The sequence below is a fragment of the Oryctolagus cuniculus genome, chromosome 16, assembly GCF_051225735.1.
Source record: "Oryctolagus cuniculus isolate XC-2025 breed Fujian yellow rabbit chromosome 16, ASM5122573v1, whole genome shotgun sequence".
In the NCBI taxonomy this organism is placed as follows: Eukaryota; Metazoa; Chordata; class Mammalia; order Lagomorpha; family Leporidae; genus Oryctolagus; species Oryctolagus cuniculus.
The window spans coordinates 22,831,848-22,858,179 of NC_142882.1; the positions used below are offsets into that span (position 1 = coordinate 22,831,848).

Below are 26,332 nucleotides of genomic sequence, written 5' to 3' on the forward strand. Positions count from 1 at the left end.
GGGTCCTCGTGGGCCGGCTTGGTCCCTGGCTGACACCCCACTTCTGCTCCCAGCACTGGGTTTAAATCTGCAGAGATAGAAGTTTGTGTTCCAGGCAGAGGAAGGCGTTGGGAAGAATGTGATTCTCTGGTTGACTTCTGGGGGCCCCCTCTCTCTCTAGGCCAGTGACCCCAAAAGTGGTAGGAGACAGTAGGATGGCAGGTTGGGGGATCTTGTCCATCTGGCTGTGCCGCGGCCTCCCTGTCTGTCCCTCACGGTGAGGTCGCTGGGTGCAGGCTGTGTGAGGATGGGACGTGGGTGGCGTGAGGGTCACCAGGGACCCAGTCGGGGCCTCCTCCATGGCCTTCTGTGCTCAGCGGGACGGCGGTTGCGTTTTTCTATGCCTTTTTTTTAACCCCTCACGAGCTTTTTCGGGCAGAGGGCAGAGCTGGGGACCGGCGGGAAGGGGGCTGCAGCGGGAGTGGACACGGACAGGGTTCAGGATAGGGGCCCCCGGCATCTACTCTCCCACCTTCTCCGCGTGGAGACGTCGGTTCCCAGCACCCAGTGCGTCAGACTGGTCTCATCTCCCTTTCTGCCGCCGAGGGAGCCCGAGGGGCGCAGAGTGGAAGGAAGCTGTGTGACTCAGAAAGGCTCAGCACGCGGGGTCAGGTGCCAGCAGCCCGGCCTCTCGCTGCGTTCTCGCTGAGGTTCTACTGACACCTGGTGGCGCGTTCTGGCACTGCAGCGGGGGCCGGGTGGTGGCCCTAATCCTGTTAATCTTCTCTCCTCTCCATCCACACACTCCCTCACTCCCTCATCCATCTTTCTGTCTATGTGTCCATCCGTCCACCCACCCATCCATCGTTCATGTTCACATCCGTCTTCCCACTCATCTGTCCACACACCTGCTACCCGTCCATCAATCCATCCACCCATCCATGCACCTGCTACCCGTCCACCCATCCCTCCCTCCCTCCCTCCATCATTCCTTGAGTGACCCAGGCACACCTGTTGCCTTCGGCTCCAGTGTTGACCACGGTTCCTCCATTTTTCTCTCTCCAGGACCGACCTTCTCTCTCCTCTCCCTTCCCCTGCCTCCACGTATTTAAACTCTCCCCCTGATCTCTCTCTCTTTTCTTTTTTTAAAGATGTATTTATATGAAAGGCAGAGTTGCACACACACAGAGAAAGAGAGAGCAAGAGAGAGAGACAGAGATAGAGACACAGAGAGAGAGAGATTCTCTATGCACTGATTCAAATGGCCACAACAGCCAGGACTGGCCAGGCCAAAGCCAGGAGCCAGGAGCTCCATCTGGGTCTCCCACACAGGTGCAGGGGCCCAAGCACTTGGACAATCTTCCATTGCTTTTCCAGGTGCATTAGAAGGGAGCTGGATCAGAAGTAGAGAAGCCGGGACTCAAACCGGCGCCAGGGAAAACCAGTACTCATTAGGTACTTACTGGACACGAGCCACAGCTCTAAGTACTTTGCCGCTTGCTGGGGCTCTGTCCTGCATCGGATTCTGCACTGTCCTCTGTTGTTGGGTCAAGACTGGAGGCTGGGAGAGCAGAAGTCATTGGACAGTGGCTGCCTGGGATTTGAACCCAGTGCTGCCGGAATCCAAAACCTAGACTCTCACTGCTTTGGCCAAGGAGCGTGGACAGCAGAATGTGACATAGATTTTGCTTCTTTGCATGACTCCCACAGTGAGAGAATAGAAGGCCCAATGTGTGTGTGTGTGTGTGTGTGTGTGTGTGTGTTGAGAATTGGGCTCCATGGCTTACGGCACCAACTCTGCACTAGCCTCCCTTCCACGGTCAAACCTGGCCTCGGTTTCCAACTCCTGCTGTCTTCTAGCACCACACACACACACACACACACACACACACCCCTTACAGTGTTTTTATGGTTGTGAGCTCCAAACTTCTTAAACTTTTAGAAATTATTTTGTATTTATTCGAGAAGATCCTATGTGCTGGTTCAAGCCCCAGATGCCTACACCCCAAATCCTTGCCACCCACACGGGAGACTTGGATGGAGCTCCAGGCTTCTGGCTTCAGCCTGGCCCATCCTGGGCCAAGGTGGGCATTTGGGGAGGGAATCCATCCATGGGGAGCGCTCACTCGCTCTCTCTCTCTCTCGTCGCTCTGCCTCTCAAATATATAAAGAAAAATTTAAAAAAAGAGACCATGGACAAGAGGGCTGGGAGGACTATATTGTGTTTTATAAGAGCTCTTTTTTTCTGAAAATGTTCAAATACACCAAGGATGGAGGGAAAAGCATCACACTACCATCACACTGTTGGTTAATTGTTAGGATTCTTTCAGGCTTGTGTCATATGTCCATTGTGTCATATGTCCATTTTCCTCTTTCTGATTTCCAGAAATGGATTGGTTAATTATTATTATTTTTAAAGATTTTACTTATTTATTTGAAAGTCAGAGTTATACAGATAGAGAAGGAGGGAGAGAGAGAGAGAGAGAGAGAGAGAGAGAGAGAGAGTAAATGGCCACAACGGCCAGAGCTGGGCTGATCCGAAGCCAGGAGCCAGGAGCTTCCTCTGGATCTCCCACGCAAGTGCAGGGGCCCAAGGACTTGGGCCATCATCTTCTGCTTTCCCAGGCCATAGTAGAGAGATGGATTGGAGGAGGAACAGCTGGGACTTGAACTGGCGCCCATATAGGATGCCGGTACTGCAGGTGGCAGCTTTACCCACTGTACCACAGCGCCAGCCCCAGGTGATTATTTTAAAAATATTTATTTACTTGAAAGAGTGATGGGGAGGGGGAGACAGACAGACAGACAGATACAGAGAGAGCTCCTATGTACGGATTTCCTTCCCAAATGCCCACCAATAGTCAGGGCTGGGCCAGGCTGAGGCCAGGAGCCAGGAGCTCCACCCAGGTCTCCCACGTGAGTGGCAGGGCTCTGAGTACTTGGGCCATCACCTACTGCCTCCCAGGGTATGTGTTAGCCTGGTTGTTAAGTCGCCTGCCTCCCAGGAGCCAGGTATTTGGCACATAAACTAAGACGCTGCTTGGGATGAGTGGCTCCAGTCCTAGCCTCTCTGCCTTGGACCCAGCTCCTTGCTAATCTGTATCTTGGGAGGCAGCAGTGATGGCTCAAGTGCTTGGGCCCCTGCCACTCATGTGGGAGACCCAGATGGAGCTCCTGGCTCCTGGCTTCAGCCCCAAGCTAACCACAGACATTGTGGGCATTTCAGGAGTGAATCAGTAGATGGAAGATTCTCCCTCCTTCTCTCTCTCTCTCTCTCTCTCTCCCTCCCTCCCTCCCTCTCTCTCCTTCTTCTGCCTTTCAAATAAAACAAACACAAATGAAAAAATGCCAGAGATGGAAGTTTGAATAAGTCTGGGGATTGAACCAACTGCAGGTGTTACATTGTTGCTAACGTGCACCAAATACTCCAGTCTCTGTGTTGATTGCAGATGTAGCTAAAGCAAATAGAGTTTTTCCTTGTTACAATTCCCTAAATGCCACAGTGTAGCAGCTGTTTCCACAGTGTATCCTAGGTGATCTAGAGATTAGGTTTAAAACCGGAGTGGGAGGCGCCCACATAAAAGGGCCCGCGTAATCATCTCATCTGGCCCTACCAAGGCAACCACAGGTGGGACTTGAGATCCAGCCATCGACAGCTGGCTGGTGTATAAGCTGCGAATTCCGTGTGGCCCTGGGCAGGACACAGCTTCCTCAACACCTTCCTCCCTCTTCCTCTCTTTCCCTCCCCTACTTCTCCCTTCTTCCCTCCTCCCTCCTCCCCGTCATCTCCTTACCTCACAAATATCGGGGACCCCGCCTCTGTGCCAAGATTCCCCCCTGCAATCACACAGGCCCACGGTTTATGGTGGTGGGGAAAATCAGAATTATATGGAACTGTTGGTTAAAAAAAAAATCTAACCTGGAGCCAGGCATCTGGGACACCAGCATCCTGGATCAAGAGCCTGGTTCAAGTTCTGGCTCCAGCTCCTGTGCACGCCCACCCTGGGAGGCAGCAGTGAGGGCCCAAGTGCTTAGGGCCTGCCAGCCACGTGGGAGACCCCGATGGGGCTCTGGGCTCCCAGCTTTGGGCTCTTGTGTGTATTTGTAGAGTGAACCAGTGGGCCTTTGCACTGTTCTGGAATATTCTTTTCCTGCAGAGATCCACAGAACTCCCTTCCTGTCTCCTTGCCTCGAGGGGTTCCTCTTCAAGTGACCACCCCATTTAGAACCCAGCCCCTTTATTTTTCTCGTTAGCACTGAGAACCAACTCAGAGTATTATGTACCTGGCTCTTTATGTTGTTGGGATTCTGTATTCTCATTTTTGCCTGGCTTGTTCTTTGCCGTGTTCCTAGCTTCTAGAACAGAGGCCAACAAGCTACAGAGACCCCGGGCCCCCATCCAACCCCAGGTACACCTGCTGTCACCTGCAGTTCCCAATGCTGCCCACTAGGTGGTGATGTGGCTCCCCAAAACCGCAGGCCGAGACGGTTTCTTTTATATTTTTCAGTGGTTGGACAAAATCAAAAAAGCATTAAAAGTTGCATTCACAAAGTACTTATTTGAAAGGCAGGGAGGGAGATAGGGAGAGAGAGAGAGAGAGAGGGAGAGAGAGAGAGAGAGAGGTCTTCCTTTTGCTGGTTCACTCCCCAAATGCTTGCAACAGCCAGGGCTGGGTCAGGCTGAAGCCAGGAGCTCCACCCGGGTCTTCCACGTGGGTGCCAGGGGCCCGAATACTTGGGCCACCGCCTGCTGCCTCCCTAGGCGCATTAGCAGGGGGATGGATTGGAAGCAGAGCAGCCGGGCTCCTCCCAGGACTCCTATATGGGATGCAGTCCCAAGTGGCGACTTCGCCTGCAGCGCCACAACGCCCACCTCGAATGACAGTCCTGGGGCCTTCAACGCTCAGCGCCCAGAAAGGTTTTACCGAGATGCAGCCCCGTTTGCGGAAGCGGTGTTTGTTGCAGCTGCTCTTGGCGCGCCTGGCCCTCACACCTGGAAATACTTCATCAGGGACCCTTTCTAGAAGAGGTTTGTGCACACCTGGGCTGCACCAGCCCGGGGCGCTTGGTTAAATGCCCAGAAAGCAGGCCACGCCCTTCTCCCCTGCGTGCAGCCACCAGGACCGACCAGCAGGGGGCGCTGCGGCTCTCTTGCCTCTGGTGGTACCTGGCCCCAGGGCAGGAATCCAGGTCTCCTGAATCATCATGGCGTCTGTGTCTGTTTCTTCTTACAGGTGTGGGAGAGGCTCACAGGGAGGGAGTAGGGGCGGGCGGGTGGGGCTCCGGCTCGGCTAGGGGCGGCGCTGACCGTCTGGGATAGCCAGTCTGGGATAGGGTTCAGTCTTCTTGTGCTGCCGCTGGTGGAAGAAGGCAGGCAGGGGTCCCTCCGCCCTGTTGTGCCTCGATTTGCCCATCTGTGGAGTGGGGCTAACCTACAGGGAGGAGCCTCAACCCCCTTGGCTGCACAGGGAGCCGCCCGAGCCGGCTGGGCCTACACCTGCGCCCTTGCTGCTCGCTCTCTGGGCCCGTGCTGCTCCCTGTGTTTCCAAGGCCTTTGTAGCTGCTGTTCCTTCTGCCCAGACTGCTGTTCCCGAATCTGGCTGTCCGATATCCACCTCCTCACGGGAAACCCCCTGTCCCCTGGGCCGTGTCTGACTTCTTGGGGGGTGGCGTGCAGGTTCTGCCTCCACTCCCCGGTCCCCAGGGCTTAGAAAAGCCTCGTGGTGCAGTGTGCTAAGCTTGCCACTTGGGGGCGCCACCATCCCACACGGGAGTGCTGGTTGGCGTCCTCGCCGTAGTACATCAATCACTAAGCTACCTGTCAACCATCCATCACTTATGTATTGAACGATCATCTTTGCATTTATCAATCAGCTATCAGCTGTCATTTTTGTATCAGTCATCACTTGCTTATCTGTCAATCAGCCTCTGTCACGTGTGGATCATGTATGGATCTGTAAGTCACCTTTTAGGAATCGTTTGCTGATGGATTGCTCGGCCTGGTCATCCATTCATTGAGAGATGGAGGATAAGGCCTTGGCCCCCCACCGTCTGCAAGGTGCAGACCCAGGCCCGCCCGAGAGAGAGAGAGAGAGAGAGAGAGAGAGAGAGAGAGAGAGAGCGCTCCAGTGCAGGGCTGAGGTCCCGAGAACCAGGAGCGCCCAGGGGGCCACAGGAAGCGGGGGGGGGGGGGGGGAGGGAGCCCAGTGCCACGTGGGGTGAACTTGGCCTTCCACGCCTTTGGGTCTCTGCAGCCGCCAAGGGGGATGGGGTGGGGGGGCTTCTGCTCAGGCCCATGCACCAAAGCCGCGACACCTCCCTCCGCACCCAGGGAGCGGGTGTAGGCGGAGACACGTGGGCATCCATGTCCGTGCACCAGCTGGTGTAGACGGAGCCCTCCCAAGGAGGGTGGCCCAGCCCCCTGGTGGCTCTGACTTTCTCCCCCTGTAAGCATCTTGACCTTGACCCGACCTTGAGCTGTGCAAGTACAGAGCCTCTGGCCCACCGCAGCCCCCAGGCCGGCGTGGTGCCAGTGCTCGGTTCGCTGTGGGCGCCCCCTGAGTGCTGAGTTGCAACCCAAAGCCTGGGTGAGGCGCCAAGGTCGGCGTTGCCCGTCAAGCAGATGAGGGATGGGTGGGTGGGCAGGAGAGGGTGGGTCCCGGCCGCGGAGCCCAGGGCGCCCTCGGCTGGCCTACAGCCACACACAGACCCACCCGAACCCTTAGGGTCAGGACCCGGAAGAAGCCCTGGAGATTTCCGGCTCTGGGCTCACCAGTCACATGACCACGCGGAACCGCAAGGGCTGCTGGGAATTGTAGTCCGCCCCCCACCCACAGCCAGGGCCAGCCAGGATGATGGCTGGCTGACAAGCTGTGTGTGCCACGGGGCTCCATCCCCTTGCAGACAAGGTCAAGTGCACGGTCAGGTCTGTGTCTCCTGCCTTTCCTCCGCCTCCCCCTCGGAGTTCTCCTCCTACCCAGTTTTCTTGGGAACACTTTCTGGGTTAACTATTCTTTAGACAGTTTAAAAAAATTTTTTTTTTCTTTTTAAAGGGAGCTCTATTTTCATCGGAGGCAGGGGCTGTGGGTGAGGCTGTCACAGCACATTTCTGTATTTTTTGCTTTGGTCTCAGAGCGCCAGGATGCATGGTGGGAGTCTGTCCAGCTTCCCTGGGGTTGGTGAATTTGGAGCCCGTAAGAGCTGTTTTTTTTTTTTTTTTTGCCTGGGAAGCAGTTTTTTTCCACCAGCTAGCCAGTTCTTCTCTTCCTCTCCCAACTTGGAGGTTTTTCCAAAGCTCGCCGGTGAGAAAATGCTGAGGTTGGCGGCTCCTGCTGGCCCGGGCAGGGAGCCGCTGGCTCCTTCCTCCTGGGGGTGGGAGCCAGGCTGGGGCCTAAGCCCCGCCCCCTCATCATCTCCCAGGGCAGCTTGCTTGGGCGCAAGCCTACCTGCTATTTGTTGATTTTTATTATTATTGTTGTAAAGATTTATTATTTATTTGAAAGGCAGACTTACAGAGAGAGAGAGAGAGAGAGAGGTCTTCCATCTTCTGGTCCACTCCCCAAATGGCTGCAATGGCTGAGGCTGGGCCAGACCAGGAGCCAGGAGCTTCTTCCAGGTCTCCCACGCAGGTGCAGGGGCCCAAGCACTTGGGCCATCTGCTGCTGCTTTCCCAGGTGCATGAGCAGGGAGCTGGATCGGAAGTGGAGCAGCCGGGTCTTGAACCGGTACCCCTGTGAGATGCTGCTGTCACAGCCTGCACCGCAACACCGGCTTTTTGAAGTCCTCCTGGTGCGCATGGATTTCACAGTGCTTTGCACCCCCTCCCCCTTCCCTCTCCCATGCACCTTGCCTGCTGTTTTATGGGAGGCTGGAGCACAAACAGATGCCCTGTAGCCCCTGGAGCTGCGGGCTGTAAACCCATTGTCAGAGGCAGGTGCCCATTTACTGTTTAATCCTTCAAGCTCCCATTCAATCAACGAAGCAGTGCCTACCTTCCTGGGTGTGGCTGTGTCCCCAAACAGGGGCAAGTGCTAGGGTTGTTGCCCCAGGGGTGTGGATGCTATCGGGAACCCATGTTGAGAGAGCAGTGGGAAGCCCTAGGCTGGCTCTGTGGAGTCCAGGAAGGCTTCTTAGTGGAGAGAGCCCTGAACCCAGCTGGAAAGGACGGTCGGCCCAGGGGTATCAGTCAGAACACTTTTTTTTTTTTTTTTTGACAGGCAGAGTGGATAGCGAGAGAGAGAGACAGAGAGAAAGGTCTTCCTTTGCCGTTGGTTCACCCTCCAATGGCCGCCGCGGCCGGCGCGCTGCGGCCGGCGCACCGCGCTGATCCGATGGCAGGAGCCAGGAGCCAGGTGCTTTTCCTGGTCTCCCATGGGCCATCCTCCACTGCACTCCCTGGCCACAGCAGAGAGTTGGCCTGGAAGAGGGGCAGCCGGGACAGAATCCGGCGCCCCAACCGGGACTAGAACCCGGTGTGCCGGCGCCGCTAGGCGGAGGATTAGCCTAGTGAGCCGCGGCGCCGGCCTGAGAACACTTTTAGTTTTAAGAGACAAAGAAATGTAATTCCAACAGACCTGGGTTGCAAAGGATTGAGGGATTTATTGGCGTAAGTTGTTTGAAATGTGGGTTTCAGGAATGGCTGTATCCAGGAGCTAAGAATGAATCCCTGGTTTCTGATACACGTTCAACATGAGGCCGTAAGTACACAGCGAATGGCAGAGACAAGCGTCCAATCCCTCCTGGTCTGACCGGGTCCCACGCTGTGGGCATTAGTAGACACTGGCTCGCCTTGTTCAATACTTATTTTGCACCGACATCATTGAGGTTGTGTAGACTCCCTGTGGTACTGTGATGTAATGAGAGCTATGGGGGCCGGAGTCGTGGCTCAGTGGGCTAAGCTGCCCCCCGTGACACCCGTGTCCCATATCAGAGTGCTGCTGGTTTGAGTCCTGGCTGCTCTGTTTCTGATCCAGCCAGTGGCCCAAGTGCCTGAGACCATGGGAGACCTGGATGGAGCTCCTGGCTCCTGGGTCAGTCTCAGCTCCAGCTCTTGTGGGCATTTGGAGAGCGAACCAGTGGATGGAAGACCTCTCTCTCTCTCTCTCTCTCTCTCTCTCTCTCTCTCTCTCTCCCCCTCCCTCCCTCTCTCCCTCTCTCCCTCTCCTTCCTTCTCTTTCTCTGCTGCCTTTTCTTTCTTTCTTTTTTTTTTTTTTTAAGATTTATTTATTTACTTGAAAGAGTTCCAGAGAGAGAGAGAGAGAGAGAGAGGTCTTCCTTCCGTTGGTTCACTCCCCAGTTGGTCGCAATGGCTGGAGCCGCGCTGATCCAAAGCCAGGAGCCAGGAGCTTCTTCCCGGCCTTCCACGCGGGTGCAGGGGCCCAAGTGATTGGGCCATCTTCCACTGCTTTCCCAGGCCACAGCAGAGAGCTGGATCAGAAGTGGAGCAGCCGGGACTTGAACCAGCACCCATATGGGATGCAGGCACTGCAGGCGGCGGCTTTACCTGCTATGTCACGGTGCTGCCCCCCATGTCATTTTAAAGAGACACGTTGCCATTGCTGGGTCAGGGATTTCACCAAGGGAATTCCATGTATCCGGGCACAGCCGAAGACCCCTCGTGGAGGCTGCGCCGTTCTCCACTCCCACCCGCAGTGGGTGGGATTCTCCTGGTGGGCCGCTGGCCCTGCCCATTTGATAGGTGACAAATGACATCTCGGGACAACCTTAATTGCTCTTCTCTTATTAAGAGTGCAAATGGCCCCTTGTCGGTCTAAGCACCACCTGTATTTTGTCAGGCCCCAGGCGCACCTGGTTGTTCTAGCACAATGGCTCCGACTAATCTATCCTGAAACTCGGCTGCCCCTAGCAGTGAGCACACTCTGATCTTAGTTGGACTTGATTTTTGGCAGGAAGTTGGCATCCTGCCCCGTTCAATTTTTAATCCAAATGTCCAAGATCTCAGCTCAAATGTCACTTCTTCGGGGCGTGTGTGGTGTGATGTCGTCTCGTCCCACCTGGCTCATTCACGTGTCTTCTGCCATCGTAGCCTCCACACCATCATCTGCTCCCCACCAAGCGGATTTCAAGTCCTGGAGCGCAAAGGCGCGTGAGAAACAGGGCATCGTGCGAGTTCCCGCGGCAGGGCTGTCAAACCGGAGGGCATCTCTGGTTTCCTTTGGAGCCAGAAATTCACGCTGAGAACACTGAAGAAGTTAACCCGTCTGTTCCCCTTCCTTCCTCTCCCACCCACCCACCCGTCCACCCATCTGTCCACGAATGCATCCATCCGTCCTCCATGAAGTCCTACATACATCCTCCCTTGTATTTGACCAGCCACACATCCACCCATCGGTCCATAAATACACCAGTCCATCCATGTATCTAATCACCCACCCACCCACCCATCCATCACCCGCCCAGTCACCCACCTAACCCCTCACCCTACGATATCAAGCACTTGCTATGTGTCTTGCCCCCACCCCCCAACTTGACCCTGCAAACACCAAGAACCGGGGCCACGGTTTCTGATGGTGGAGTCAGGTAGGGAGCAAACTCAGGGCAGGCTCCGTGGTGCAGACCAGAGGCTGAGCAGAAGGGGTGAAGGGGGGGGGAGGATGGTAGAGGGGGGGACGGGAGGGGAAGGAGGAGCCAAGCCTTGGGCTATGGGAGGAGGATTTCCAGGGCTCCAACAGCTGATCAGAGTGTGGGGGACAGGAGGTTGGAGTTGGGGTGGGGGGCGGGGCATGCTAACCTCGCTCAGGCGCGCGGCAGAGTGTGCCCGCGTGTGGCCGATGGTGCTTGCCTGGCGCCCCTCCTGGGCAGCACGCGGAACTTATTCACGGGGGGGGGGGGGGCGCAGTGACGCAGCCGGGGTCCGGAGTCTCCCGCAGCCGCCGAAGAGCGGTGACTGCTCCAGGGTCTGCAGGGAGAAGGGGGAGGAGTGGATACGGGGCGGGAGGGCAGACGTGGGGGATGTCGGTTGTGACCCCCGCCGCTCTGAGCGGCCAGGGGGCTCCCTTTCACTGTCAAATCTGAAGCCGGATTCCACGGCAGCCCCCAAATTTAAGTGGCTAAAACATCGCGAGCTTTAGGCATTCCTTTTGAAAGCCTGGGGTGTGGCGGGAGGGGGACAGCTCCCAGGTGCCCCCAGCAAGCACTGGGACATTGGGAAAAGACCTGGTTCTTTCCATTGCAAACATAGAGCTCTTTTATGCATTTAGTAATTCGTCTGATATTGTTGTGAGGGTTCATAGCGCTAAAGAGACGTAGCTTCTGCCCTCATGAAGTCTAATGTGGAGAAACAGGCAGATAAAAAGACAACACATGGAGAATTGTATTTGGCTGTGTCTGAAAGAAAATGCTACCATGACCAAAGCGTGTTGTGGCCAAGGTTGGCTTGGCCCTTCTTTCGTGGTCAGGCACAATATGGCTGCTGTGGCTCCAGACACCACATCTGTGTTTCACACAGGACCTGAAGGGTAAATGACACCCTGGAGCCCTTATGTTTTCACGGGGGCAGTATGGTTCCCAGGGATCCTATCTCCTTGCAAAGGAGGCTGGGAAAGGTAGTTCTGTTCCCGCTGGGCCCTGAGAGGGAGAGAAAGAACTGAATTCTTCATGTTACTTCTGAGACGGCCCAGGACAGGTGTCAAGTGCAGCACTCAGAACACAGTAGGAGCTTAATCATTGCTGGGCAAGGTGTGAGACAGTGGGGTCTCCTGGGACACGGGTGTGGGTAGAGTTTTGAGGGGAACTTGGACGACGGTGGGTGGATGTAGTCGGGTTCACATGGCCACCCATGGCTCAGTTCGCTCCACACACACCCTGCGTATGCACGGTTCCTGGTCTGGGGGAAGGGTGTGGGGGGGGGGAGGAGCAGCGGCAAGGGGGGGGGGGTCCTCAGATTCCCTCTTGCAGAAGCGGAGACCTCGTCCCTCTCCCCAGATTCCCCGCTCTCTCTCTGTGCCCAGTCCATGAGCCACACCTGTCTGCTTTGCCTCCTAACATACCCAGAAGTCACCCACCTGGGCCCCCCATCAGCTCCCACCTGGATCAGTGCGGTGGCCTCTTCCTGGTCTCCCCGCTTCTGATCCCGTGTCCACCTGTGCGAGCCTGGGACGGATGACCTCCCCCAAAGGCTCCACCGTGAGCCGCACACCAGGTGAGGCTGCCCCTGCCTGCTTTGCTGTGCACACCAAGAACTGCTGCCGCAGGGCCTTCTCACATGCTGTTCTTGCAGACTTTTTTAATGAGTTATTTTATTTGAAGGGCAGGGTGACAGAGAGAGAGAGAGAGAGACAGAGAGAGAGAGGCAGGCAGATCTTCCATCTGCAGGTTCACTCCCTAATAGGTACAATGGCTCAGAGCCAGGCCAGACTGAAGCCAGGACCCTGGAACTCTATCAGGGTCTACTATGATAGGTGGACCCATCTTCTGCTGCTTTCCCAGGCACGTTAGCTGGGAGCTGGATTGGAAATGGAGCAGCTGGGACTCGTACCGGTGGGGACAGCCGTGTGCCGGTTGCAGCTAAAGCCGCTACATCACAGCACTGGCCCCCAGTTTTTTTTTTTTTTTCTTTAATGGCTACATTTCTCGTTGCCTTAGAATCTCTGTGTGGATGCCACCTGACCTGGGAGACAGCTCTGAGCGTCTCCAGATGGCACGCCACATCCCTGCGGCACCTCAGCCGCCCTCAGTATCTGTTGCCTGTTCTAGAGGGGCACCAGGCATCCCATAGGGGCGCCGGTTCGAGTCCCAGCCGCTCCACTTCCAATCCAGCTTCCTGCTGATGCGCCTGGGAAAGCAGCAGAAGATGGCCCAAGGGCTTGTGCACCTGCTACACAGGTGGGAGACCTGGATGGAGCTCTTAGACATTGTAGCCATTTGGAAAGTGAAACCACAGGGTAGAAGACCCTACACGCCTCCCTCTCTGTCACTCTGCCTTTTGAATAAATGATTACATATTTGCAAATAAGTATCCACTCAGGGGCACTTTTAAAGTTAAAGACTCACAAAAGTAGAGTAAGTAATGAAATGTAGCCATTACCAGCGATGTTTACAGTTGGTACTAAGTGAGAAAATTGTAGCAATCCCTTGATACAGGCCGGAATATTTAATACAGGGCAGGCAGTGTTTGGATTAGGAGTTAAGGTGCCTGTACCTCCTATCTGAGGGCCTGGGTTCGATGCCCAGTTCCATCTCCTGACTCTGGCTCCCTGCAGATGTACAGGTGATGGTTCAAGTCCTTGGGTCCCTGTCACTCATGTGGGAGACCTGGGTGGAACTCCAGACCCCAGCGTGGGGAGGAGGGGGGTACTTTGTGGGCACTTGGGAGGAGGGGAACTGGCGGATGGAAGCTCATCCCCTCTGCTTCTGTCTCTCAAATTGAAATGTGGAGAGCGAACACTTAATACTAGGGAGAGCTGCTCAGAGTGAATTCACTGAAAGATGTATCCGGGTTCCATAGCGGGTCCTCAGAGGAGGGAGACCGAGAGAGAGAGCGAGAGCGAGAGAGAGAGAGAGAGAAGCGGGGGAGAGGAGGAGGGGAGAGAGATTCCTTCTGTCTAAAGATTTTGAAGACGCCCACAGGATCTGTCCAAGTCCGTTGTCACTGGGCTCTCTGCAGAGGCACCTCCAAAAGCAAGAATTCAGATGCTTCATGGGGAGACCCCAGACAACCCCGGGGCAGGAGGGGAAAAAAAGCCCTTAAATTAGGGAGTGAGCCGCCTTTGGAAGAACCTGCGAGGGCCTCTGGGGGCAGCAGAGAGCGTTGGGGGGGGGTGTTCAATCTTGCCTTGCGCGTTGCTCCTCCGGGAACAGCGCTGCCCCAGCGCCCTGGGCCTGCAGCCCCGGGGAGGGGTCCCCGCAGGGCCCAGCAAGTGGGAAGTTCATCCCTGAGTGGTCAGCTCTGAGGCCGGACGGTGCCAGCCAGCCTGGTAACACCCTCGTCTCAGAATTCACAGGATTCTTTCTTTCTTTCTTTTTTTTTTTTTCTGCACAAGTCCCGGTGAACTTTAAGTCCGTTAACTTCGGTGGCAGTCTGGCTACCATCTGGACGCGAGATGACTTCGCTGTTGTCATCGCACGGAGAGAAAGGGCAGAACAGCCAGCAAGGACACCGCAGCTGTGTGCACATATGGGAGTAGAAGCTGGCGGACGCGTGCGTGCTCCCAGCCAAGCCAGCCAGCCTGGGGGCCGCCGTCCCCTCGCCTGCCTCCCTCTCCCTCTCCATTTGTGTTGATTTTTTGGCCTGCCGTGTATTTCTTCTTAAACATATAAGCACACTTTAAAAAAAAGAGATTTGTCTTGAAGATCAGAATGAGAGAGAGAGAGAGAGAGAGAGAGAGAGAGAGAGGTCTTCCATCCACTGGTTCAGTCCCCAAGTGGCCGTAATGGCTGGGGCTGGGCCAGGCTGGAGCCAGGAGCCAGGAGCTTCCTCCAGGTCTCCCACGTGGGTGGCAGGGACCCAAGTGCTTTATCCATTGCCTGGTGCCCCCTCTCCCCAGGGTGGGGGGAGGGTCTGCGTTAGCAGGAAGCCGGTTCAAGAATCAGAGCTGGGAATGGAACCCAGGCGCTGAGGTGTGGGACCCAGTGTCTGCACGGCTAGGCTGAATTCTGGCCCCCAAGCCCACATGGTAAAACAATCAAGATCCTACATGCACTGATGGTTGTGTGGTCCCTGTCAGTGCCCTCTCCCCTGCCCCCCCCCCCCCAAGCACCAGCATCCTGCATCGCAGTGTTGGTTCGAGTCCTGGCCGCTCAACTTCCCATTCAGCTCCCTGCTAATGCACCTGGGAGGTGGCTCAAGTACTTAGGTCCCTGTCACCCATTTGAGAGACACAGGTGGAGCTCCTGGCTCCTGGCTTCAACTTGGCCCAACCCTGGCTTTTGCAGGCATTTGGGGAGTGAACCAAAGGATGGAAGATCTCTCTGTTTCTCTCTGTGTCTTTACTCCTTTGCAAATAAATAAATAAATAAATAAAAACCCAGCCAAGACCAGCATTTCCCACAGCAGGTGTAACTCATTTGGTTACATTTCCATTGTTGATATCTCTAGATGTACATGAACCTCTACATAAGCATTGAGCCAAGCTTCCGACTTTTCAGAGGCTGAGTTTAGTTTCTGATTGCCTGAGAATAGCATACGCTGGAATGATTTGGTTTCCATAACTAAGTGTAATATGGATCAAGACTATTTCAAGGGGCTGGCATTGCGGCATACCAGGTTCAATTGCCACCTGCAGTGCCAGCATCTAATACGGGCACTGGTTCAAGTCCCAGCTGCTCCACTTCCAACCCAGCTCCCTGCGAATGCACCTGGGAAAGCAGTAGAAGATGGCCCCAGTGCCTGGGCCCCTGCATCTGCGTGGGAGACCCGGGAGAAGCTCCTGGCTCCTGGCTTCAACCTGGTCCAGCCCTGGCTGTTGCAGCCATTTGGGGAATGAACTAGCAGATGGAAGATCTCTCTCTCTCTCTCTGTCTCTCCCTTTATCTCTCTCTCTAACTCTGCCTTTCAAATAAATAAAGAAAAAAATCTTTTGAAAAAGCATACACCAAAGAGGAGAGACCAGGACCCTCACCAGCCTCATTCCCGATCCCCCCACGTTCGGCAATTATCCACTCGTAGCTTCCCTAGCACCCTTTTCCCCCAACCTTTAGCCTAACCTGAATTTGCAAATTCGAGCAAACCTGTCTCCATTTGCTTTTGCACAACCTCGGGTTATGTGAAAGCAAATTTCAGACATGGCATGATCCTGTCTGTAAATATTTAAACGCGCCTTTCTAAGCGCCGAGGATTCGGAAGTCGCTGCGGGAGGCGGCGGAGTGATTCCTCAGACAAGACACCTAAGACGGGCGGATGACAGTGAATCCGCGTCCCAGGCAAGACGCCCAAGACGGGGAAGGCAGGGGCGTGAACGGCGGCGTTCATTTGCACGCCCCGTGTTCATAGCGGCGAAAGTCACCATAGGCAAAGGGCAAGAGCCACCCCTGAAGCCATCAGCACTCTCTCAGTGGAATATTATGCAGCCTGGAAAAAGACCTGGAGGAGGCAGGCCTTTGGTGCAGCGGTGAAGCTGTCCCTTGGGATGCCCGCCTCCCATATCAGAGTGCGTGGGTTTGCATCTTAGTTCCTCTGTTTCTGATCTAGTTTCTGGCTCATGTACAACCTAGGAGGCAGCAGGTGGTGGATTGAGTGCTTGGGCCCCTGCCACCCGCGTGGGAAACCCTATTGGAGCTCCTGGCTCCTGGTTTAAGCCTGGTCCAGCCCTGGCTATTTGGGAAGTGAACCAGCAGATGGAAGATTCTTTCTCTCTCTCTCTCTCTCTCTCCCTCTTTCTCTCTGTGTCACTCTGCCTTTCAAGTAGATGGAAATAAATATCTTAAAAATGTTCATGGAAAAAATGGAATTAAAAGATATATATATATATATTTAAAGGTTTATTTTACTTTTTTGTTTGAAGGGCAGAGTTATACACAGAGAGAAGTCTTCCATCTGCTGGTTCACTCCCCAAATGGCTGCAATGGCCAGAGCTGGGCTCATGGAAGCCAGGAGCCAGGAGTTTCTTCCAGGGCTCCTATGTGGGCACAGGGACCCAAGCACTTGGGCCCTCTTCCACTGCTTTCCCTGGCACATTAGCAGGGAACTGGATCGGAAGTGGAGCAGCCAGGTCGCGAACTGGTGCCCATATGGGATGCCAGCACTGCAGGTGGTGGCTTTACCTGCTATACCACAGCGCTGGCCCCAACACCCACCCTTATTTTCACTTTTTATGTTGTTGAAACTTCAGACTTATTAAAAAGTTGTACGGAGAGTACAAAGAATCCCTGTGTATCCTTTTACTAGGATCCTCCAAAGCTGACATTTTCCCAGTTAGAATTTGCTCTTTTCCTCCTGTCTTCCTCTCTCCCTGGTAATTTATAGACATGATGATCTGTTAGCCCTGTGGATGTCAGTTTGCTTCGTTCAACACAACATCTCCCTTATAAACACAGCACAGTCATCAAAACCAGGAATGCCCGTGGACACTCTGCTGTCGTTGGATCGGCACACTTCATTCAGAAATCACCAAGTGTTCAGTAACATCCCTTGCCGGCAAAAGAAGGTGTTGATTCCCTTGTTGGATTTAGTTATTTATTTCACTTTTTAAAAAGATTATTTATTTGAAAGGCAGAGAGAGAGCGAGAGCAAGAGAGAGCGAGAGTCTTCCATCTGCTGGTTCCCTCCCCAAGTGCGCTAATAGCCAGAGCTGGACCAGACTGAAGCCAGGAGCCAGGAGCTCCATCCGGGTCTCCCACTGGGTGGCAGGGGCCCAAGCACTTGGGCCATCTTCTGCTGCCTTCCCAGGTGCTTAGCAGGGAGCTGGATCAGAAATGGAGCAGTCAGGACTGGGACCAGCGCTGTGATGTGGGATTGCTGGTGTTGGAGGCCATGGCTTAGCGCACTGCGCAGTGCTGGCCCCAAGTTGCTTTATTTGCTTATACCCTGGACTGTATCCTCCATCTTTGTCCAAGTTAACACTTTTGAAGAAGAGTCGTTTTGTAGACTGTCCTCCGATTTGACTGCGAATGAAAAGGAATGATTCCAATCTGGCATTTTGGGCAGGAAGTGGCAAGGAGGGGTGACGCCGGGTCTCATTACCAATGTCTCTACTTCTGATCCTTTGTCTGTCAGTGTGCTGCACCACAAAGTGGCCATTTTTACTATTAAAATGACCAGAGGGGAATGGGCAGGTGCCACCATGGTTAAGATGCCCACGTCCTGCATCAGAGAACCTCGCTTGAGTCCTGGCTGTTTCCACACCAGCTTCCCACTGATGCACCCTGGGTGGTGACAGGCGACAGCTCATGTACTTGGGTCTCTGCCATTCATGTGGGAGACCCGGATGGAGTTCCTGGCTCCTGGCCTTGGCCTGGCCCAGCCCTGGATACTGTGGGCATCTGGGGAGTGGATCAGTGGATGGAATCCCCCCACCCCTCGCCTTTCAAGTAGCTGAACATAAATAAACACATCATTTTTTCCCCTAAAGTTACTGTTTTTACCCTTCAGATTAGCCTGGGATCTAGTGTGTGGTACATTGCTATTGCAGCGCCCATGGTTCATGTCTGGCTCGGGCTCACTCTGACAGGTGGCCGGTGATGGCTCAAGTCCTTGGATTCTGCCACGCACATGGGAGACCAGGCTGAGTTCTGGGCTCCTGGCTTCTGCCTGGCTCAGCCTTGGCTGTATTAAAGGCCTTTGGAGGGTGAACCAATGGATGTAAAACTTATTATCTGTACGTCTATCTATCTATCATCTATCTATGTATTATTGATCTATCTTTGTATTATTGATCTATCTGTCATCTATGCATTATTGATCTTTCTATCCACCTATTTGTCTATCCATTTGTCTACCTATCTATTATTGATCTGTCTATCCATCTATGTATTATTGATCTGTCTATCCACCTGTCTATCTATGTATTATTGATCTATTGATCTACCTATCTATGTATTATTGATATGTCTATCCACCTATCTATCGATCTATGTATTATCGATCTATTTGTCTATCTATCATCTATCTATGTATTACTGATCTGTCTATCCACCTATCTATGTATTATTGATCTATCTACCTGTCTGTTGATCTATGTATTATTGATCTACCCATCCTTCTGTTTGTCCGTTATCTAGCCATCCATCCATTCTGCTATCTATGTGTTAGGTATGTATTTAGTATTATCTATCTGTCTAACATCCACATATTTTCTATCCAGGAGTTATGTATTATCTATCTATCCATCGTCCATCCTTTTATTTATTATCTATTTATCTATGTATGTATTATCTGCCCACATGTCTGCCCACCCATATATTATCTGTCCACCCACCCTTCTACGTATTATCTATATATTTATTTATGTATTATTTAACTACCTATCTATCCGTGTATTATCTTTGTATCTATCCATTCTTCTATGTGTTATTTATGTATTATCTAATCTATGTATGTATTAGCTATCCATCTGTCCATCCATCCACCCACCTGCCTTTCAAATAAAGTGAAAACGCGTAAAACTAAAAGAAAAAAAAAAACAAGGGTAATGAACTTTGTCCGTGGGAGCTCCTTGCACCGTTCTGGAAGTGTCCTGTGGTTCGTCAAACTTTCACCTAAGAGTTCCGGCTTTCTTGCCAGTGCTCGTGTATCTCTGTGACTGTCGCCCGATTCCCAGCCTGGGGAGCACTGGGTCTGCGGTCATGGTCTTCCAATATCATTCTCTAGCAAAAGCAACTGGGGCTCCTTGGAGAAGTGGCTAAGCCTAGGGCCGGGCAGCCATGATGATTCTAGGACATCTTGTGCTACCAGGAAGTAAGCGAGTGATAAAAACAGGGGACGCCAGTGGGAATGCCTCAAGCAGCTAAGTAAAGAACATAGTTCCCAACGCTAATCCCGAAAAGAAAAATACACAGCTTCTTGCCAAAGGTCATGGAGAAATGGAATTGAAGATAGGTTTATTTTGGTGCATAAGGTTTTGAAATCTATGCACAGTTTTTTTAAAAGTTTTTTTTCAAAGGCAGGGTTACAGAGAGGCAGAGAGAGAGACAGAACATGAGCAAGAAAGAGAGAGAGAGAGAGAGAGAGAGGAAATTTGACCTTCCATATGCTGGCTCACTCCCCAGATGCTCGGCAGGGCTGCACCCAGTGGAAGCCAGGAGCCAGGAACTCCCTCAGAGTTTCCCACATGGGTGGCAGGTGCATTAGCAGGGAGCTGGATTGGAAGCGGAGCAGCTAGGACTGGAAACAACTCTCTGATGTGGGATGCAGGTGGTACAGGTCATGGCTTAACCTGCTGCACCACAGCGCTGGCCTCCTCTTCCGGAGATCTTGGGGCTCACTGGGACTGGCTATCCGGGGACTCTGAGAAAGACACCTCATGTCTTCTGTCTGGTCCAGTCTTGCTACTCACCATGACCGTATTAGCTGGTAATTATTTTAAGAGTCAAATGAAAGCCCGGCATCTTCATTTATTGGGGGCATGCGTTTCAAAGAGGTTAGCTCTGTTCAATTGAATAACGTTCGCAAAGCTACGATGGCAAGGCTGCTGGTAATTGATAAATTAAACCCTTAGTTGGCAGATGTGTTAAAGATTAGAACCAGTGGCTGGAGCCGGTTGTCTGGCAGCCTGCCATGAGAAACTGCTTCCGTCTGCCGAGCTGGTGAGACTCTGTCTTCCTGGTCAGCGTGAGTAGCTGTGTGAGTGAGGGAGCCAAGGAAGTCCCTGCTGCTGTCACTGGGGCACCTAGGAAGATTTGTCGCTGCCTATGCCCGTTGCTAAGTGATAGGTAAGATTCCACGATTAGACATTCATTCCTTGGGCTACAGAGATTTCTTTCTCTCTAAAGTGAATCCCTGAGAGTCATACAGCTGGGGTTGTATCTTCTTTGAGTGCGAATGAGTTCTAGTCTTTCTGGAAACGTATGGAACAGCTGGGCGGAGCTGGGGTGGGGGTGGATGGGAGGACTTGGGGAGGCTCCCAGAAAGAGAAGTAAAAACACTGGGGATGCCCGCCGATGAAAGTGTCGACTTTACTGCCATGTTGGTGGGGGTGGGGCACATTTGGAGATGTGTGTGGTGGCCTTGGCTGTCTGATGGCGCTGCTGACATTGAGAGGGACTGGCACTGGGGGGAGCTAAGCAGCCCTTAATACAGTGGTCAGCGACGGACTGCAAAAGCTGTTCCTGTAACGATGCAAATGGTGCCCCCACTGCTAACCCCAGAGAAGGCCAAGTGTGTGTCACCAAGCCTGGCTGTACCCCAAGGGATGGGCAGGGAGGGATCGGGCATCTGAATTTTCACACCACTTTTCAGACAGAGCCACAGAGAGAGAGGGGGGGGAGAGGGGAGAGGGAGGGAGAGAGATTCCATCTGCTGGTTCACTCCCCAGATGTCCACAACAGCAGGGCCAAAGCCAGGAGCCAGGAGCTCTATCCAATTCTCCCATGTGGGTGCAGGGACCCAAGCCCTTGGGCCATCTTCCTCTGCTTTCCCAGGTGCATTAGCAGGGAGCTGGATCGGAAGTGGAGCAGCCAGGACTCGAACCAGTGCCCTTATATGGGATGTTGGTGCTGCAGGCAACAGCTTAACCCAAGGCAACACAATGACAACCTCAGGCCATTATCCTCCTCCTCCTCCTTCCCCTTCTCCCCCTCCCCCTCCTCCTCCTCCTCATCTTCTTCATTACTTGTTATGAGAAGGGGGGAAGAGGGGGGCCAGAGAGAGAGAGAGAGAGAGAGAGAGAGAAAGCACTGGTTCAGTCCCTAAATGCCCTCAGCAGCCAAGACTGGAGCCAGGAGTTAGGAACTCGAGGGCTCCCAGGTGGGTGGCAGGGACCTGACTTCTTGAGCCATCACTGTGCCTCCCAAGGGCTGTATTAGCAGGAAGCTGGGGTCAGCAGCCAGAGCCGGGCATGAAACTCAGGCAGTGCACCCACTGTGGGGTGGGCTGGGGGATGTAGGTGTCCTAACCTCCAGCCCCAGTGCCCTCACTCCTGGGCAGTTTTTATATGCAGACTGCTGGCTGCCCTCTAGGCTCAGGTTAGGAGATCCTGGAAGATGGCTTTTTTTTTTTTTAAAAAGATCTATTTATTTGTTTGAAAGTCAGAGTTAAACAGAGAGAGGAGAGGCAGAGAGAGAGAGAGAGAGAGAGAGAGAGAGTGAACCATCCGATGGTTCACTCCCCAAATGGCCGCAATGGCAGAAGCTGAGCTGATCTGAAGCCAGGAGCCAGGAGCTTCCTCCAGGTCTCCCACGCAGGTGCAGGGGCCCAAGGACTTGAGCCATCCTCTACTGCTTTCCCAGGCCATAGCAGAGAGCTGGATGGGAAATGGAGTGGCCAGGACTTGAACCGGCGCCCATATGAGATGCCGGCACTGCAGGTGGCGGCTTTACCTGCTATGCCACAGCACTGGCCCCTGAAGTGTTAGCTATTTAAAAAAAATATTATCATCTACTTGAAAGGCAGAGAAGGAGAGGGAGAGGGGAATGGGGAGAGAGAGGGGAATGGGGAGGGAGAGGGAGAGAGGGAGAGAGATAGAGAGAATCTTCTATCCATTTGTTCACTCCCCAAATGCCCACCACAGCCCATAGCTAGGGCTGGGCCAGACTAAAGCCAGGAACCAGGTCTCCATCCAGGTCTCCCACGTGGCCAGCAGGGATCCACGTACTTGAACTATCCCTGCTGCCTCCCAGGGTGTTGTACATTAGCAGGAAGCTGGGTCAGAAGCAGAGAAGCCAGGACTTGAACCTGTACTCTGATATGGGAGGTTGGCACCTCCTGTGCCGAAACACCTGCTCTGCAACAGGTGAATCTTAGTTTGAATCAAATAAGCCAGACAGATCACTCTGCCTTTCAAAGAAAAATAAATAAACCTAGTTTCAATAAGGCTATATAAAGGGGACCAAAGAGCCGTGACAACGCTGGGTCAGGTGGCCATTGCTGCCACAAAGGGAGAGGCGAGTGGCCAGGGGTCGCTAGAGGTTTACAGGGAACTGGCGAGTTTAATTTCTCGCTGTGGGCTTCATTTCTTGAGTGCCCATGTCACGGCCATTTCTGAGCCCGTGTCTTTTTGCTTCATGCATTTTTTCTCTGCGTTACTGGATTGCCCTTGTTCCAAGAAGCGGCTTGGGGAATCAACACAGATCAGAAGGGAACTTCCAAAATTCACGGAAAATGGAATTGAGAGATACGTTGGGGGTGAGCGGTGTGGTGCAGGAGGTTAAGCTGCGGCTTGGGTCGCCTGCGTCCCTGAGTTAGAATCCCAACTACTCTGTTCTTCCAATCTACCTTCCTGCTTTTGTGCCCAGGAGGTGGTAGGGGATGGCTCCTGCCATCCATGCGGGAGACCCGGATGGAGTTCCAGGTTCCTGAATCTGCCAGGCCAAGCCCAGGCTGTTGTGGGAATTTCGAGAATGAACCAGCAATCGGAACATTTCTCTCTCTCTGCTTCTCCCTCAATCACTCTGCCTTTCAAAAAACAAAACAAAACAAAACAAAAATTTATTTTGTTTGCCCAAAAAAAAAAAAAAAATTGAAATCCATGCCCACAAAGGGGTCTCCAAAAAAAAGTTACAGAAAATACCTATGATGAAAAAATCCACATGGATTTCAAACCCCCCCCCTGCCGCCCCCGCCCCCCCAGCATGGAGATACACTTTATCTTTAACTCTATATTTCCCATGCCCTTTGGGGAACACCTGGCCCCATCCTGGCCAGAAGCCTCTCCCATCCAGCCAGCTGGGACTTGGTTGGTTAGTGCCCATCCCGCTGGGGAGTTTGGATTTGCCACTTCTGGGGGCTTTCAGACAAGGGGGGGACACCCTTGATTTCAGTTTGGGCCTTGGAAACTTTCACAGAAGTACGCCGGAACTCCGTGTCTTTGGTGTCTGTGCAGTGGCTGTCTGTGTGCCTGCGGCTGTTGGGTCTTTGGCTCCTTTGCTCTCAGGTGCAAGATGCTGGCTGGCAAGCTGGGTCGTCTCCCTGGGGTGGAGGCACTTGGGCCAACCTCGGGCGCTCCCCCCAACCCCACACCTCCGCCACTGGCCACCCCCTGGGTGGGGTCTCTCTGGGGGTGAAAATCACTGTGTTATTCTCTTGAAAGCTTTGCTGGCCGGGGGTGAAGCTCTGTGAGCTCAGGTTTTGGTCCCTGTAGCTTCTTCCTGCATCTCCTCCACGCCAGTCTTATTTTAGCAAACCCTAGAGGAGGAGGAGGAAGAGGAGGAGGAGGAGGAGGGGGAGGAGGGGGAGGAGGAGGAGGGGGAGGAGGCACGGGGAGGATGGGGGTGGGAGGGGGAAGGGACCAGGAAATGGAGTATCCAGGGGCAGCTGTTGAGTGGTTCAGCGAAGGGTGCATCTCTCTCTCTCTCTCTCTCTCTCTCCCCCTGTTGGGAATTTTCAGGATTTCATCCCTGCAATTTAACCCTAAGATTAGGCTCACAGGACGGAAAGCCTGCACACACACTCGCTCCTCCTCTGTGAGCCGCTGGTGATTCAGGAAGAAAAAAAATTTTTTTAAATTTATTTATTGAAAAAAAAAAAAAAAGCTAAATAAAGCCCGGGCGGGGGGGGGGGGGGGCTCTGCGGCCTTGCAGACCCCTTTAGACCGCTCCCGCCCCTCCCCCTTCCCTTCTTGGGCTTCTGTTTTATTCCTGCAGACTTCTTATCTTTCAGCATTAGGAAAAAAAAATCAGGTCTTAGTAACTCGAGCCAAAGAGAAGGAAGAGGGATTTTTTAAAAAAAATTTTTAGAATTTTTTTTTGGGGGGGAGGGCTTCTCTCTCCTAGCAAAGAACTGATTTTGATTAAAAAAAATTTTTTTTTCTTTGAAAATGGACCAAGTGCACCAGCCTGGCCCCGGCCTCAGAGGAAATTGAGCTCGCACGGCGTCCGGGGAGGGGACGTCCTTTGCCAATCGTTGGCGTCTTAAAAAAAAAAAAAAAAAAAAAAAAAAAAAAAAAAAAGAGGCGGGGGGGGGAGCGCTGTGCATTGGTTCTTTTTATTTTATTATTTTTACACTTGATCTTAGCCAAAAGGCAGAGAAGCGATTATTATTTTATTATTTTTAAAATTGCTTCTCTCTTTCTCTCTTCTTACCTCCCCCGGAGTGGGTGAACCGGGGACTGCCTAGATTCGGTCCTCGGGCATTTTTTTTTTTAATTTTTAATTTTTATTTATTTTTTTTATTTTTGGAGCCTCGCTTCCTTCCCTCTCCCCTCCCCCTGCACCTTCCCTTCTCCCTTCCTCCTCCTCCTCCTCTTCCTCCTCCTCCTCCTCCGGCCCCCGCGCCCCGCCCCTCCCTCCCTCCCTCCCTCCTCCCAGGGTCAGCCGCGAAGATGTCCCGAGCTGCGATCCCCGGCGCGGGCCGGGCAGCCGCCCTGTGAGCGAGCCTCCGACCGCCGCCGCCCGATGGGCTGGGCCGGGGAGCGGCCCCGCAGTCGCAGCTCCGGCCGCCGAGCTCACAGCCCCGGGAGCGGCGGCGGCGGCGGCACCAGCAGCGGTAGCAGCGGCAGCAGCAGCGGCGGCGGCGGCGGCGGCGTCTTGCGCATCGCTCGCCGCAGCGTAACCCGGAGCCCCTTGCTCTTTGCAGAATGGCCCGTTTCGGAGACGAGATGCCTGCCCGCTACGGGGGAGGAGGCGCCGGGGCAGCCGCCGGGGTGGTCGTGGGCGCCGCAGGCGGGCGAGGAGCCGGGGGCAGCCGGCAGGGCGGGCAGCCCGGGGCGCAAAGGATGTACAAGCAATCCATGGCGCAGAGGGCACGGACCATGGCCCTGTACAACCCCATCCCGGTCCGACAGAACTGCCTCACGGTCAACCGCTCCCTCTTCCTCTTCAGCGAGGACAACGTGGTGAGAAAATACGCGAAGAAGATCACCGAATGGCCATATCCTTTGTACTGGACCCAGGGAGCAGGTGCACTGCTCTCTCCTTCCCGGCCATGGATACCAGGCAGGTGCGGGTGGGCTAGGAGCCTGCGGGGTGGGGGCGGGGGGTCCCTGGGGCCGAGCTCAGGAGCTGTATGGTCTGCGGAGTGGGCCTGGGAGCCATCTGGGCCCTGGAGGTGGGGAGGAGTCGTGCAGGGGCCTTGGTGGGGACTTGAGGGCCAGTTGGGTGGGTGGGTGGGTGGGTGGGGGTCTGGGCTGGGTTTTCCTTTCCTGGAATCCAAGCAGGGTCTTGGACTTCTCCAACCTGGCTCTTGCCATGGTAGTGAACAGGGCCCTAGGAGAGGGGTAGACCATGTGGCCTTTGGGATGGTGGAGCCAGCACCCCTCAGGAAGCTCCAGGGTGGGCGGCTGGCCCCATCTGGAGAGGTCGTGTCAGGTTAAGGGGATCGGATCTGTACACCCCCACCCCCCCTCCACCAGGGGCCATGCAGGTCTGTTTCTCTCCATCACAGATCAAGGGCCTTTTCCTTCTTGGATGCTGGAAGAACAGGCACATCTCCTTTGCAAGCTCTGGATGCTATCGGGTTTATTTCCATAAGAAAAGACAGAGGGTGGGGGGAGCAACCAGCGCTGGAGAATTCTTCCTCCGTGGCCTGCCCTGCCCGAGCGAGCGAGCGAGGCCCGGCCCATGGCTCGGATTGGGTTTTTCCCACCCAGAAGGGACACACCAGGAGAATCATGGGCGAGTAAGCGCCTTTTTCTTGCTTTCTTTCTTTTTCTATTTTTTTTTTTCTTGGCATCAAATCTTCAGAGGAAGGGGATCAGTACACATTCTTCTCTTCCCTTTTCTTGAGTTGCTGTTGAAATAACAGATGCCCCCCGCCCGCCCGTGTGGCCGGGAATGTGTGTTTGTTTCTCACAAAGCTGGTGTCTTC

General features: G+C 53.8%; 1 protein-coding gene and 1 long non-coding RNA gene across 11 annotated transcripts in view; both read left to right on the forward strand.

Annotated features, from left to right (window-relative positions):
* The window catches only part of CACNA1A (calcium voltage-gated channel subunit alpha1 A), a 211,952-nt gene that overhangs the window by 11,838 nt on the left and 173,782 nt on the right, over positions 1–26,332 (forward strand). For 9 of the 10 annotated variants that reach the window (XR_016222260.1, XM_089315017.1, XM_089315018.1 and 6 more), the window contains one exon: positions 25,103–25,395. Coding sequence is in view for 9 of the 10 variants with exons in the window: in XM_089315017.1 (XP_089171143.1) it covers positions 25,103–25,395 (293 nt within the window). In the remaining variant the exon portion in view is untranslated. 10 annotated transcript variants of the gene reach the window in all.
* Positions 11,434–17,223, forward strand: LOC149121598 (uncharacterized). Its single transcript, XR_016223416.1, has 3 exons — positions 11,434–11,676; positions 11,992–12,139; positions 13,980–17,223. It is a non-coding gene; the product is annotated as an uncharacterized LOC149121598 (long non-coding RNA).